The 15,417-nt window shown below is 41.7% G+C and overlaps 2 protein-coding genes across 2 annotated transcripts; both read right to left on the bottom strand.

Annotated features, from left to right (window-relative positions):
* Window positions 1-736: 736 nt before the first annotated feature.
* Window positions 737-3,746, bottom strand: LOC103181716 (cystatin-M-like). The gene is made up of 3 exons (XM_007898374.2): window positions 3,545-3,746; window positions 1,901-2,014; window positions 737-829 (listed from the first exon to the last, which is right to left on the bottom strand). The coding sequence occupies exons 1-3, from the start codon at window positions 3,683-3,685 to the stop codon at window positions 749-751; spliced, it is 336 nt and encodes a 111-aa protein (XP_007896565.2). The 5' UTR covers window positions 3,686-3,746; the 3' UTR covers window positions 737-748.
* Window positions 3,747-5,475: 1,729 nt separating this feature from the next.
* Window positions 5,476-15,087, bottom strand: LOC103181668 (solute carrier family 22 member 3). Its single transcript, XM_007898317.2, has 11 exons — window positions 14,612-15,087; window positions 13,231-13,334; window positions 12,975-13,129; window positions 11,582-11,750; window positions 11,364-11,481; window positions 10,152-10,258; window positions 8,932-9,146; window positions 8,639-8,747; window positions 6,993-7,105; window positions 6,150-6,249; window positions 5,476-6,047 (listed from the first exon to the last, which is right to left on the bottom strand). Exons 1-11 carry the CDS (start codon window positions 15,017-15,019, stop codon window positions 5,987-5,989), a joined length of 1,659 nt encoding a protein of 552 aa, XP_007896508.1. The 5' UTR covers window positions 15,020-15,087; the 3' UTR covers window positions 5,476-5,986.
* Between the last annotated feature and the right edge of the window lie 330 nt (window positions 15,088-15,417).

Here is a 15,417-nt window from a genome sequence, read left to right as displayed (position 1 = left end):
AGTGGCAGAGCAGGACACAGAACTAGGGGGAGCGGACCATAGGCATGGTCGAAGAGGAAGGTCTTCAGGGGCAATCTGAAGATAGGTGATGGAACTGGCAAGGTGGAGGGATAGAGGAAGAGTGTTCCATAGTTTCAGGGCAAAGTGGCGGAAAGTGTGGACACCGATGGTGGAACGGAGGGCACAAGGGACATGCAGGAGGCCGAAGCCAGTCGAGCGGAGGCAGTGGGTAATGGGTTGGGGATTAAGCAGGTCGGAGAGGTTAGGGTGGTGGGGGGGTGGGGGGGCAGGGCATGAAGGGATTTGAAAGTGAGTGTGAGAATCTTGAAATTGATCCGTTCGACGATAGGGAGACAGTGGAGTTTGGCTAGAAATGGTGTGATGGGGTGCAGACTTTGGTGCAGGTTTACAACGTGTCAATGGGTTGGTCACCATTTATCCAGAAAATAGGACGCAAAGCAATGGCATTGTTGCAGAATTGTTTATTGTATTTTTCAAAGCACCATTGTCAGCATTTCAGCAAAGAAGGTTCATGCATCTAAGCCTTGCTATCAGAAATAATTCATGAGAATGGTATTTGCTCATTCAATACTTGTATTTCAGTATCATAAAGCAATATATTAAATGTAAGTATTACACTGTATATTGTTGTAACATAAAGACTGAACAAGAGGAAGAAAATAACATTTGCAACATCATTAAATGTAGTTAACAAACTCCAGTAAGATTAGTTTGTGTTTGCTGAACTTCATGCTTGGCAATTGGATGCTATCAGTTCAACTGAATCAAGCCAGGGAATGTAATACACCTGAAAGTCACACAGTAAGACCTGTAAGAAAAGAAAAATAGTTTAATTAAACTAAATTTCATCTGAATGCTAAGAACTTTATTTGTCTTCTGGGTTTTACCCTCCTCCCTTTCCTTTGAGGAAAGCATCTGAAAGCCCTCCACGGTCCCCCCCCCCACCCCATCTCTGTGACCTCCTAACCCCCTACAATCTTGCTTGCTCCCTCCGCTCAGCGGGCTCTGGCCTACTTCACATCCCCCGCCTCGTTCACCCCACTATTGGCGGGTGGACCTTACGCCACTCTGCCTCCACCCTCTGGAATTCCATCCCACAGTCCCTCCGCCTCGCTCCCTCCCTTGCCACTTTCAAGACACATCTCAAGATCCTCCTCATCGACCGTGCTTTCGATCTCCCTGCTTGCCCCACCTGCCCTCCACGCTCCCTGACCCCGACCCCCAGCTTGGGTCCGTAACTCTGTCTGTCCAGCATCTTGGGACGTCCTCCCGATGTGAAGGGTGATTTACAAATGTAATTTTGTTGTTTGTTGTTGTTGAGTCTTTTTTCCTTCCTCAGGGGAAGGATTTCTGTCCTCACCCGACATCTACACATATGCAACAACAACTAATACTTGGATTTATATAGCGCCGTTTATGTAGGATAATGTCTTGGAGAGCTTTACAGTGGCAGGGCCCCAAGCAAGGGAAAAAGGAAATGTATCGGTGATCATTTGTGTTGTCGAAGTTTCATGTGGGTGAGGATACAGGTGGTGGAATTTTGGATTAGTTGGATCTTGTGGATGGTGGATCTGGGAAGACTGGTGAGGAGTGCATTGGGAGAAGGAAAGGCAGGAGTCTAGAAAGTGATCAGAACAGGAAATCTGGCTGATTTTCTACTACCTAACCAAGGGGTGCTGAGCCAGTTGTAGCATCAAATCTCCTGTCCCGGCTGAGATAAGCTAACTCAGCACAATCACAGACCTAGTGCTGCCTTACATGATGCCTTTACACATCAGGTCATTACGAGAATTCATCTTCACATTGCTTTTGATTATTGTTTAGAAGACAAAATTAATATATTTTTCCCAGAAGAAAGATGCTAACAAGTATTCCTTACCTTTCCATATCCTCCATATCTTGGAGAACAATGTTCCAAAGTTCCATTAGATCCACACAAGCAGTTTGTCTCTTCCACCTGTACTGTCAAATAATACTTTAACCCAGCAACTATCTGTTCAGAGAAAAGCATTTCATAGATGAGTTTTAACTCATTATTTTTAACATTTGCAGTTAGAATATGGCGTCCTCTGTGAGGGGAGAAGCTTGAGCAGTGACCCGATAGTGATCTTTAAAATTATGAGGGCTTTAAAATTATGAGTCAGTAGGGCTATGCTGGCCGGTGAGTTTGTAACTAGAGGACATCAATTTAAGACAGTAAATGAGCAAATGGGAAGGTTTAGGGAATTTCTTTCCAGCACAGAATTGTAAGATTATGGTTAAAATCATTGTTTGATGCCCAGGGTGTGTAAGGACTGGGAGCAACATCTTGATTGATCTTAAGGAATGTCTTTTAAAACTTGGACCAGAAAGGGGACTTGAAGTCTGTGTGTTTGGGTTCTGTGACACGTTTGATATGAATGGATGTTGTTCCTTTCCTTATTTGGAAGATTGGGGTCTAACAGTAACCTGATATTCCTTGAATAAGACATTGTCCTGATTAATTGAACTCTTGGTGCTTTGCAGTCTGGATGGGAAAAGATTTCACGACTTTAAGGTGTCAATTAAGACAATTAACTGCCAAAGTAAACTTTTGAATTCCATTTTTGGTTGTAAGGGTCACATAGGCTAAATTGGGGTATAAATGAAAGAGGTAACATTGGTATCGTTGGAGTTGTGTAGAGGGTCAGCATACTTCCCAGTGGAATTGATATCGATTCCACTGCATCTATGGTCTCAGTTTTAAGAATAAATTAAGCTATTTATATTATTTAATAAACCTTGGATTATTACACCACCATATTAGTCATCTCCATCCGAAACTCTTACAGAATATTTGGGATATGGAAAGTTCTACTGGGACCGGTGGTTGAGGCAAAATCTATATTGGTCTTCAAGATGCAACTGTTCAAATATCTTAAAAAGAGTCAGCTACAATCCATGACTGTTTGTGGAACATTCTGTGCGCAATTGGCTGCCGGGTTCATCCACAAATATACAGTCAATTCACTTTACAGTATATTCTGTGAAGCACTTTGGGACGTCTAGAAGACGTGAAAAGCGCTATATCAAATGCAAAGATTATTATTATTATTATTAGATTTCTTTCTGGAACTCAGCAACTTGCACCTCTATAATATATTTCTGTACGTCAGCGCACACAAAAAACAAGGCTAAAACCAAATTCTAACTATCTAGCATTGCTTTCATTGCCACTGAGAATGGATTTCCATCAGTCACTGATCGAGTTAATAACAAGTTGTGTTTTTTCTTTACCGTGTCTTTGAACTGAGATTTCCCATTATAAAGAAATGATAGCAAATTTTGGTGAACTATGCACTATAGCCCTTAGTTGATTCAGGTTGGAGGGGATCTGATTATGTGCTTCTCTTTAATGCTAATGTCATGTTCTGTATTTAAAAGTGAAGAACAAAACGTTTGTCAGCTTTAACTACATCATATGTTAGACTCCAATGATTTACAAATGTCTGATTCACATTGACTAAGCTCCTAGGATATATTGAAAGTAAGTTGTTTTTTTTACCTGCGATTTGGCTGACACAATCGAGATCATATTCAGCAGATAGCTGGAATTGCAGTTTTTGTTGTATTCTTTCATAGCGTATTGAGCTGCTTTTTGCGCCTCTGCAGACGTTGGATCAATCCTAATGGCAACACCAACCATCGGTTGATCATCAGTGCTTGGATGGCAGAAAGCAACAGAGAAAGCAATGCTGAGCCATAGCCACTTGTTTGCCATCTCTCAGTCTTCTCAATACAGAATGAGGTGAGCCAACAATAACACTCGGTTTAATTTTGTTGTCAGAGAGGTGATTTGTGGCTTGGGCATGTTGTGAAGTGTTTGACAATCACATTCATGAAGTTCCCCTTAGTAACAATTGTTTGCACAAGATAAAGCAGGGGTCTTAAAATTCCATTCATTAGATTTGTAGAATAATCTTTGGCATCGGATAACAGGATTCAGATTGTGACATAAAACTACTGTGGAATTGCATCTTTGATGTGCCTGACCTTACCTCACGTACTGTTTTGTATTTCACATATTATGATTAACTATGCTTTGTACTACTTTGTATTTTCAAAATAAATATTAATAATAATAATAATCCTTGTGTTTGATGTAGTGCCTTTCACATTGTTGAGACATCTTAAAGCACTTCACAGGATACACTGTGTGCATTTTGTGGGCAAACACAGCAGCCAACTTGTGCACTACACTATCCCACAAACAGCCATGGAGTGAATGACCAATTTTATTTGGAGAGCTTGTTGGCCAGGACACCAGGAGAAATTCTCTTCTCTTTTTGAACAGAGCCACAGGATCTTTAACGTCCACCCGGACAGACTGTTGAGACCTTGGTTTAACATCTTATGCAAAGGACACCACCACAGACAGTGTAGCACATCCCCAGCACTGCATTGAAGTGTCAGCATAGAATGTGTAGGTTCCAAGTGCATCTTGAACCCACAACCTTCTGATTCAAAAGCAAGAGCGCTACCAAATGAGTCAGGCTGACACATGAAGTGATATTCAATTGGGGTCCTGCATTGCTGCTGGAATTCTGAAGTCCCAATAGGGATGTGATATCTCTGCATGATGTGCTTGCTTTTTGGAAGCCAATTCCTCCCCATTATTGAAACGGAAAGGACTGGGCAAAAGAAAAAATATTTTATTTGGAGATTCTGATATTTTCCAATGATGAACTAGATTTATAAATTATGTTCGTACTTTCCAATGATAGATACGTCAATAGAAAATCATCAGATGACTTTCCATTCCACAGTCCCTCAGTCTTGTCTCTTCCCTTGCCACTTTTAAAGCTTGTCTTAAGACTTAACTCTTCATTTGCATTTTCAGTCATCGTTGCTCTATCCCCACATTTTTCAGCTCTTCTCCCACCCCCCACCACCACCACATACACTCAGGTGCCCAACCAGCCTAGCTGAGGCGCTTTGAGATGTCCTTCTGCTGTGAAGTCTCCATATAAATATAAATTGTATTGTATATAGCATCCACTGAGTTTCTCATCTACCAGGTCAGGAAGGGACTGTGTATTGTCTCATCTAACAATAGCTTTGTTATTTCTTTTATGTTTCCATTGTAACAATGAATTGACTATTAAGTATTCTGGCTTCCGTGACCTACAAAGTGCTTGCCAACTCTTCAACCCATTAGACTGGAATGTGTTTGATGTCAGAAATAGCATTAAAGATCTTTTCAAAGGTTCAGCACAAAGGGATGAAAATCATGTACAACAACACACTATATAGTGTCCTTCATGTTGGATAAAGTTTTGCAGTGCTTTACACAGTTTACACAGAAGAGGTCTTCAACAACTTCAACATCACAGCATTAAACATTGCATCTTGCTTCAAAATAGTGGTAAGAGATGTTTCAGAGCATTAGTGAGAATGGTGAGAGGGAGCCACAAATACATACACACAACACAGATGTAAAGAATCAATTTTGTTTAATGATAAATAATAATCATTACATTTGGTAAAGCATGTTTGACGTCAGGACGCATTACAGGATCTACTGTTAACTAGAGTGACTTTATTTGTGAGCAAATATTTGCATCTATCTAGGCTAAACATCAAAGTTTATGTTCAACTGTAAATACTGTAATCTTTACATTCAGAACAATGTTAACTGGTAGATTGGAAAATGCAGAGATAGCTTAAGAACATTATTTGACTACTTTTTATTATTCATTCACTTACTCTTCACAATGTCAGAATGACAATAATTTTCTGTAACACGATTGAATGTTTATTTTTTTGACAGTGCTCAAATGACTGAAATTAACACTGTGGAAGTCAACATAATAATAATAATAATAATACTAATAATAATCCTTGCATTTTATATAGCGGTTTTCACATCTGCTAGACGTCTCAAAATGCTTCACAGAACATTCTGAGATAGGCGGTGGTTTCCTTTAGGAAATGTTGCCTTTATTCTTTAGGTAGAAGTGGAAATATTGATCATCTCCTTAGTCACATCATGGTCCCATTCATAAAGTCTGCAGAAATGAAGAAACATCAAAGTGTGAAAATAATTTTGATCCTGTTATTAAAAGACACAGCTCTTGCCTGCTCAGTGTCGATCCCACATTCATAGTTACCTTGAAATATTTTCGACATCCTCCACAGTTTCTGGTAATCTCATGCCCCTTGTTTCAGGCAAAAGTAGCAATAAGCCACTGCAGCTCAATGCAAGCACACCTGAAATAAGGTGAAAGTTAACCACAGGTCAGGTTTACAGCTGAGATATGAGCCAGATGACCGGATTATAATATACAGTTCCTAAGTTGTTGGGGTCTGCAGTACGTCAGAGACTGTTACAGAGAAAAGGATTTTTTTCACACACTCCCTTGAATTCTTTCACTGGTTATCCTTAATTTTGCAACCTCTTTGTGACTGACTCACTGACCAGCAGAAATAATCTATTACTTAGTTTTATTTCCAATGTTCATTGTCCTAATCTAATAAAATGAGGCTTTCTCATGTCCTTCCCCAATTCCAGATTGCAATTTATCTGGGAGAGAGAAGCAAGTCATAGGGTGACACGTTCATTTCATCTTGTTCCTTTCCCAGGTTGCCAGCATCTCATTGGCATTTGCTATAATAGAATTCAAAAAGGCAATAGAATATGGAATAAAAATTGTTCTGTTTAATTCTGAAATTCATTTTTACAGTATGCAATGTTCCAGAGACCCTGTATTCAATCTCATAATGTATCAGTGTATCATTCCATATCGTTCCCATTATTCAATTTGCACAAGCTAATAGAGGCTAACCCAAACCCCTGGCATCCTTCTCTAACTAATAAGAATTACCTCAACAAACTCTGAATGACATGTCTCAAAGTTAGCTTGAAGTAAAGAGCCTGAGCCTGAGAATCAAACTTATTTTTCATGAACAGACAACATGACTTTTTTTTACCTACCTAGATTTTGAATACTTACCAAATACGATGATAGGCAGCTCAGACCAAATAAATCCTAATCTGAAGAGCAGAAATGGGGTTACGATCCCCCCAATATCTGATAATGATGAACACACAGAAACACCAAGGTTCCTGTTACAAAAATAAATATGAATCTTCTTAGCATGCAAGAAAGTTTGGGATGAAGAAAATCCTTTGAATCATTTTATCTTATGATTTCAAAATACCATCTTCCAATACAGTGCTAAACTGTTTCTTAAATGTAAGCCAGTTAACTGGCCTCTACCAACCATCCTATTAACATATTCTGTGCTTCCAGTCATCTCCTCCACCCCCCTAGCTCATCAGGCTAACACTACTGTTAAGATCTTCGAGATGCTACCCTGTGTGAAGCGTGCTACATAATTGCTAATTACTATTGTTGTTATAATATTAATTACATTTGATATGGTGCCTTTCATGTCAGGAAGACATATCAAAATCCTTCACAAGATATACTGTAAAGTGCAGTGACTGTGTATTTTGTAGGTGAACGCAGAAGCCAATAGGCACATGGAAATGTCCCACAAATAGCCATGAAGTTAATAGGGGATTGTTGGCCAGGACACTGGGATAAACTCTCTTCTCTTTTCCAATAGTGCCATGTTAATGTCTACCTGACCAGGCAGACGGTACCTTGGTTTATTCGTCACCTCAAGGCTCGACTACGGGAACTCCCTCCTCATCGGCCTTCCCAACTCTTCCCTTCGCAAGCTGCAGATCATCCCAAATTTTGCAGCTCGTCTACTCTCACGCACCAGGCTACGTGACCCCATCACTCCCACCCTCGCCCGACTCCACTGGCTCCCCAACCCTCAGAGGATCGAGTTCCTCCTCCTCACTTTCAAGGCCATCCATGGCCTTACTCCCTCCTACCTCTCTGACCTGCTGACTCCCTACCAATCTGCCCGCTCTCTCCGTTCAGCGGGCTCCAGTCTGCTCCATGTTTCCCGCCCGACCCGCCCGACCATCAGTGGCCGGGCTTTCAGCCTCTCTGTCCCCACGCTCTGGAACTCCATCCCATGGTCCCTTCGCCTCACTTCCTCCATCGCATTCTTCAAGGCCAGTCTCAAGACTCTTCTCTTCGATCGTGCCTTCGGTTGCCCTCCCACCCCTCTGCCTTCTCTCACCCTACACCACCCCTCCCCCATGCCCGGACCCCGACACCTGACTGTTCAGCGCTTTGGGACGTCCTCCCGACCTGAATGGCGCTCTATAAATGTAATTTTGTTGTTGTTGTTTAACATCTCATCTGAAGGACGGCAGTGCAGAGTTCACCCAGCACGACACTGGAGTGTCAGCTTCAACTATTTGCGTTCTGAGTCGCAATAGGGGGGCTTGAACCCACAACCTTCTAACTCAAAGCCAAGGGTCCTACCAGCTGAGCTAGGCTATCGCACCGAGCCACACTCCTGAAATAGATTGAATCAGAGTAGAGTTCTTGTTGGTTGGTGAGACACATTTCCAGATATCAGAAGGAGTCACTATTTGAGAATCAGAGTTGCTATCATCAACTCCTATTACAAATCATTGCATAGGAGACTCCAATATAATGTATTTGAATGGATGTGCTGATGTTACTCTCTGTAAGAATTTAAGGTATTTGAGAAAGATTGTTTTAGTTACCGTATTGAGGTAGGATACAGTTCTGTGTTTACAAGGTAAAGCACACTAAAGGACATGGTAATTGCAAATCTGCCCAACGTGACCAAACAGGACTTTAGCCAGTACATTTCTGGAAGAGTAAAATAAAATGAAAGTAAGACATGGATAAAACAGCATTAACTGTGAGTAAGATAGGAAACCTTCAAGAAACATTGTTTGAGAAGTTAGATCTTGTTAAGTTGTTGTGCACAGCAGACTCTGGTTCAATGTAAAGTATTGACATTCTCTACTTTACAAGTTAGCTCAAGACTTACCTTTCGATATAAAGATAGATATTACACAGAACAATCCTGCCATAAGGTTGGATAAGATAAACGGTTTACGTCGGCCCACTCGATCGACAGCTATAACGCTTAGAAATGTGGCTGGTAGTTCCACAACACCAGCAATAAAAACATCAAAGTAAACGTCATCTTCCTGAAGTCCCAAACGCAAAATAAGTCCCAGATACACCACAGCACCGGTGAACCTGAAAGAAATACAGCAAGCAATCAATTCAACTATTGCATCACAAGTTTATTTTACATGCTCCCTCTAGTGGGTCACATCAAAAACTAATGCCTGGAGCAAATATTGTATTCAATGCAAAATCCAGTAAATAGACCGTTATCCAGCCATACCTTCATCACTAGCAAGCTTGACTCCCCATTACCCCCTACACAAGCTGTAGACCATCCAGAACTCTGCAGCTCTTGTCCTCTCCTACACCATCACCCCCATCCTCGCTCAGCTCCACTACCTCCGCACACACGTTTTGACAATGTGATAAGGCACTTTTTACAATGCAAAGATTATTTAATATAATATTATTGAGTTATAATAGTATTATTGTGCATCCACAACATTTTTGTTCTCATATCCTGAAGCTCAATCCAGTGTAGAAGCAAATCGTCTTACAGGATTGAACAATTTTGTTACACATTTAATGAACAAATGTTCACCCATTCACAAATAAATGCCAACGTTCACCCTACTTACACGCATAGGTGGTGGGTGTCCGGGGCTAGGAGGCGGGGGCTCAACCTCCCAAATCTATCCTCTTCAATCCCTATCTTCAGATTGCGCCTGAAAACCTTCCTCTTTGACCATGCCTATGGGCACCTCCCCCTCCCCCCAACTCAGAGTCGTGCTTCGCCACTGTCAAGCGCTGTGGGACATTACACTGCGTGATTGGCGCTATGTAAATGCTAGTTGTTGTTGTATGCTTTTTAAGGGGAGCTGATAGGAGAAAGCCCTGAGAAGGACCACAGCTGGGCCTCTGAGCAGCCCCAACCTGTGCCCACTCACTTCAGGACCAGGGGGCTGCTTGTCAGGGCATTCTCACCACTGATCGACCAATGGACCTGTCAGTTGAGCAAGCTGTCTTAAAAGGGACTGACCTTTTAACTGAGTTTTACTCACCACCACCTTCCTCCCCCTCTCCACAAGAATATTTTCATCCACCACATATGCCTATAAGTATACATGATCTTACCAGGAGTACATTAAAATAAGGGTGTGCTTTCTCATCTGTGGAGTCCTGAACAAATCTAAAATGGAAGGGTTGCTTATCTCCCCAGTAATGTTTTCCCCTAGTAGCATCTGAAAAACAACAACAACAAAATCACAGGGTTTGCATGAGGCAGGGCAGAGGTAGGAGGGCGGCTAAAGGCTGAAAAAGAGGGTGTTGAGTTGTGCCTTGAAGGAGGTAAGGGAGGGAGCAAGGCGAAGGGATTGTGGGATGGATTTCCAGAGGGTGGAGGCGGGGAGACTGAAAGCCCGGCCAGAGATGGTAGGGCAGGTCAGGCAGGAGACATGGGGACATCTGGAGCCTCCTAAATGGAGGGAGCGGACAGGTTGATAGGGGGTCAGCAGGTCAGAGAGGTAGGAGGGGACAAGGCCGTGGAGGGCATTGAAAGTGAGGACAAGGATTTTGAATTCTATCCTCTGAGGGATGGGGAGCCAGTGGAGTTGGGCGAGGGTGGGGTTGATGAGGTCACGGAATCCCAGTGTGGGAGAGGACACGAGCTGCAAAGTTTTGGGTGGTCTGCAGCTTTGTGAAGGGATGAGTTGGGGAGGCTGACAAGGAGTGAGTTTCCGTAGTTGAGCCTTGAGGTGACAAATGCGTGTATGAGGGTTTTGGCGGCCTGAGGGGTGAGGCAATGGCGGAGTCGGGCAGTGTTGCGGAGGTGGGGGAAGGCAGAGCGGGTCATGGTCAGGATATGGGGGAGAAAGGATAGTTGAGGGTTCAAACAAGACAAGTGAGAGCCTTTGAAACATTTTTGGCCGCTATCTTTGTTTGGGAAGCTGCATTTTATGAGTTCGCTGATAGGATCTGAATGTTGATGTGCCCACTCCATGGGTGTTTGTGGAAAATTGCTGTCTGCAAATTGGCAGCCATGTTTGCCTGCAAATGCACAGTCTGTACATTTCACAGTAAAATCCTGTGAAGTGCTGTGTCAGGTCTTGATGTGAAAAGCTGCTATATCAAATACAAGAATTATTATTATAATAAATTCATCCCCAATTTAAAATGAATTCGCCCTTCGCTCCTGCTTTGTCGCTTGGCGACACTACGGAGCGCTCCAAGACACTATCCTGTGTGAAGGGCGCTATGTTAATGAAAGTCGTACACATTTCATGCTTGTTTGTAGGACATTGCCGGTGCAGATCAGAAGCCAATAGGAAACACAAACCATCACTGTACCTCATTGTAGTTTGCGGGGAGACACTTTCCATTTTGTTCTGCCATATGCTGAGTAATTTTAAATGCTTCTCTATTTCTCTTGCGAGATAAAAGCCACCGAGGAGATTCGGGAATTAAACTGGAAGTGAAAAGGTTCAACAGTTCTCAGAATCTGTTTTATGGAACGAGAAAGTTAAAAAATTTTACTCAATGCTAAAATACATGCAAAATTACATTACCAGCAGTAAAGCAGCAAAATAAAGTTTGGTACAGAAGCAGCAATTTGAAGTCCTTTCCAAGACCTGATCCAATAGGCAATGCCGGGAAGTAACATTATCCCCACCCCAAAGGCTGACTGCGTTATGATTGCAACAACCTTTCTGTATTTTGCTCCAACAATTTCTGTAGCTGGAATGAGAAAACAATATAACAGAAATGGTGAAACATAATTTTTTTCCTAGGCTGAGGCTGTGGGCTGGGACACCTAACTCTTCTCTTCCCTCAACCTCGACATAAGGGTAAAGTCTGAGTGAATCCCCAATTTTAACAGCAAAGAACAATAACATATTGGATTTTTATAGCACCTTTTATGTTAGGAGGACATCCCAAGCTGCTGTAACACTGTTATGATGCCGAATACTGTCATTCCAAGCCATTGAATGGGAAACTGACCGAATTAAGTCTGTTTCCTCCACTCTTTCAGTCAAAATCTACCCCAAGGATAGATTTTAAATGGGAGTAAGTGAACCAAAAGCAATACTTTCAGATACACCAAGAAGCAGAACAGGTTCAGAGTTATGAAAGGCAATTTCAGGACCGATATCTCTCCAGGTAGACAAGTATTTCTCTACCTAGAGGGTAAATAACAATTGCAAAAGGTTATAATAATGATGATGATGATGATAATAATAATAATCCTTGCATTTTGTAGTTTCATTTCATGTTGGGAAGATATTCCAAAGTGCTTTACAGGATTTACTGTGAGTGGAGTGACCATGTCATTGTGGGTAGCCAATTAAAGCACAATAATGTCTCACAAACGGTGATGAAATAAATAACCCATTTTATTTCAGGGATTGTTGGCCAGGACACTGGGAGAAACTCCCTTCTCTTTTTCAATAGTGCCTTGGGATCTTTATTGTCTACCTGAACAGGCAGATGGGACGTCGGTTTAACGTTTCATCCGAAGGACAGCAACCCCGACAATGCAACATTCCCCCAGCACTGCATTAGATTGTCAGTTTAGATGATGTTAGTTCAATTCCTGACATCGTCTTAAACCCACAACCTTCTGACTCACAAGCAAGAGCACTAACACTGAGCCAGGCTGACACAGTTGCAGGAAGGACGGCTGAGGCTAAGATGTTTAAGAAACAGTTTGTGATGGAAAGATGGTAGGGTGGGCATTCTGAAAGGATATATCATTCAAAGCAGGACAAAATCTTCACTCTCCACAGTCTAGTTAAAAATCCTCCAGATCGTCTAATAACCTGCTGTATGAAAATGTGTCTTCTAACCTCTTGCTTCACCCTTCAAGTGGCATTTCTGAGCTTCTGCCACTTGTTATAGATTCACCAATGAGCACCAATAATCCTTTAATATCCTCGCAACAGAATCAACTTCAAGACTTACCAATGACAGCATTTGTTATACATATTCCTCTTCCAAATATGCCTTGAAGAATACGAAAAATCAGAAACAATGGGTAGTTTGGTGCAAATGATACAATGATACCAGTGAGTGCGACTCCAAACAGTGAGATCAACAAACACACTTTTCGACCAAATCTGCAAGGGAAGAGATTATTCTCATTTAGACAAAAATAGAAAATAGGATCTAAGTTCAAGAACAAAATTTATTGACCAAACTAGGTTGGAGTTAAACATACCTGTCTGCAATGTAGCCTGTGATTATCGCTCCAACTAGGAATCCTGTTTCAATGGAAGCTTGAGACATATCCAACATCCAAGCATCTTTACACACAAGCTCATACTTTTTGTATAGAGAGGAAAAAAGAGACAGCAAATATTATGGGAACATTCCATCAATCCATCAATTGCATCATTAGGACCATTCTCCTTGGGGGAAGGAGCAGGGTCTCCTTGTTATTGAACTGGCAAGGTGACATGATTGGCCACAGAATGTTGGAATCGAGTCAACGTTCTGTGGAGGTAATCTTGATAATCCAGTTCCTGAGTCAAGCGAGTTTGCAGTAACTCAGGGCACTACTGCTGACAGACTAGGAAACGTGGAAAGGCAGAACAGTCATTGGGGCAGGGAATTCTCCCACTCAGCTCCTGTTAATCTTACAAACCAAACTCTTAATGCGTAAGGTGGTCCAAGCTGGACAAGTAGTAAGAAGCATGTCAGGCAGCGTTTCAATGACATGCTGAGTGATTATAGCAAGTTAAACTCCCATTTTATTCCAAAGCACACTCTGGAGTCCCCAAGTCTTGGCTCTTGCCAACCTGTATCTAATACTCTTTGGGAATTAGGTAAGCAGGGTGCGTCCCTCTGTAAGAGAGTGCACATTCTATTTCAGATACAAGACTTTCCATGTGTAGATACCATACTTTCAGAACTTTCAGTCTGGTCTGGATAATCTTAAGCATGGTGATGGGTTTCCGCATGTGTCTGATACCTCCCTAACCACCCCCCACCACACCCCCACAAAAAAAACTGCAATCTGTGCAACATTCCTTTTATGAATTAGGTTTGAGGCCCCAAATTTCTCATGGTTTTAGCTTTATGATTGTTCAGAACCATAGAAAATTCTTAAATCGAGTCTTAATTTGGAAGCTGGTTTTCTGCAATTTTTAAAAAGAACAAAGACCATCTGTAGAGTGCCTTTCGCGATGGAAGGATGTCTCAAGGTGCTGGAAGGATGCTTAAAAAGACCTGTGGATAACTGGCTTTAAAATTAAGACTGGACTCAGAGGCAAGATTGCCGCCAACAGAGCCAGGCTGACCCTTCCATGAACAGTAACACCTTTCTTGAATAGTGTCATGGGATCCATCTAAAGAAAACGCAGACTGCATACCCCCTTAATGCAGCAATACAGCTCTGCCACTGCTGTGTCATTGCTGGGATGGGAGCTCAAGGTCTAACATAAGACTTAAACCCACAACCTTCTGCACCAGAGGCAAGCATGCCACTGATTGAACCAAGCTACCTGCTATAACAGCCCTTATTTCATGCAAACTTTTAATCCATTATAATATGCAGATATCATTAAAGGCATTAGTATAATAAAAGTAGAGTTATTTACCTCGATTACAATACTTGAACGTGAGCTTTCGAAAACCCAGCCATCATTACAACCTGTACGAGGCATATCAGAGGTACCATTCTGGATTGACAGCAGTGGATTTTCACAACTAACAAAAGTAGTATTCCAGTCTATATTGTATTTCTCACACTGGCTGTATGAGGTGCTGCTTGAGCTGTCCAGAGGTAGAGTGTAATTCATTTCCTCTTCCAGAGACCACCCACACCTTTCTCTTAGTTCAGCCGATCCTGGGGTTTTGCATCTGTGCTTCGGAGGAGTTCCCAGGAAAATAACTACAACGATCAGAAATGAGAATGTCACTCCACTGATAGACAAAATCAGGGTAATCCATTTCTGATATTTTCCAAACTCTCCGACCTCCTTCAAAACATCATCAAATGTTAGCATTTTTGCTGGTTGTCTAAGAGAACCAGTGTTTAGTGAGAAATAATCAAAATGCAATGTTCTTCAACTCTCCAAGCTCACATTCATTGCCATGAGTTGTCATGGTTCATTGGAATGGAGTGAAACAATTACAACATTTCCGATTCATTAGTATGTGGAGCAATGAATGTGCTGATCATTGACTAAAATTAGAAGTTGTTCTCAACTTAACTAATCATATACTAGAATCCATGTCAAGGATTCTAGTATATGACTAGTATATGTCAAGGATTCACTGTAAGTCAAAACAAGTTATTGAAAGTTATTCAAACTCTGTGGTGAGGACATGTTTAGAATATTTTATGCAGTGCTGGATAATTTCAATGGGACAACAATGTATTGGAGAGGACTATTTCAGAGAA

This window comes from Callorhinchus milii, unplaced genomic scaffold (genome assembly GCF_018977255.1).
Source record: "Callorhinchus milii isolate IMCB2004 unplaced genomic scaffold, IMCB_Cmil_1.0 Scaffold3, whole genome shotgun sequence".
Taxonomy (NCBI): domain Eukaryota; kingdom Metazoa; phylum Chordata; class Chondrichthyes; order Chimaeriformes; family Callorhinchidae; genus Callorhinchus; species Callorhinchus milii.
This window is presented reverse-complemented; position numbering and strand designations above follow the sequence as displayed.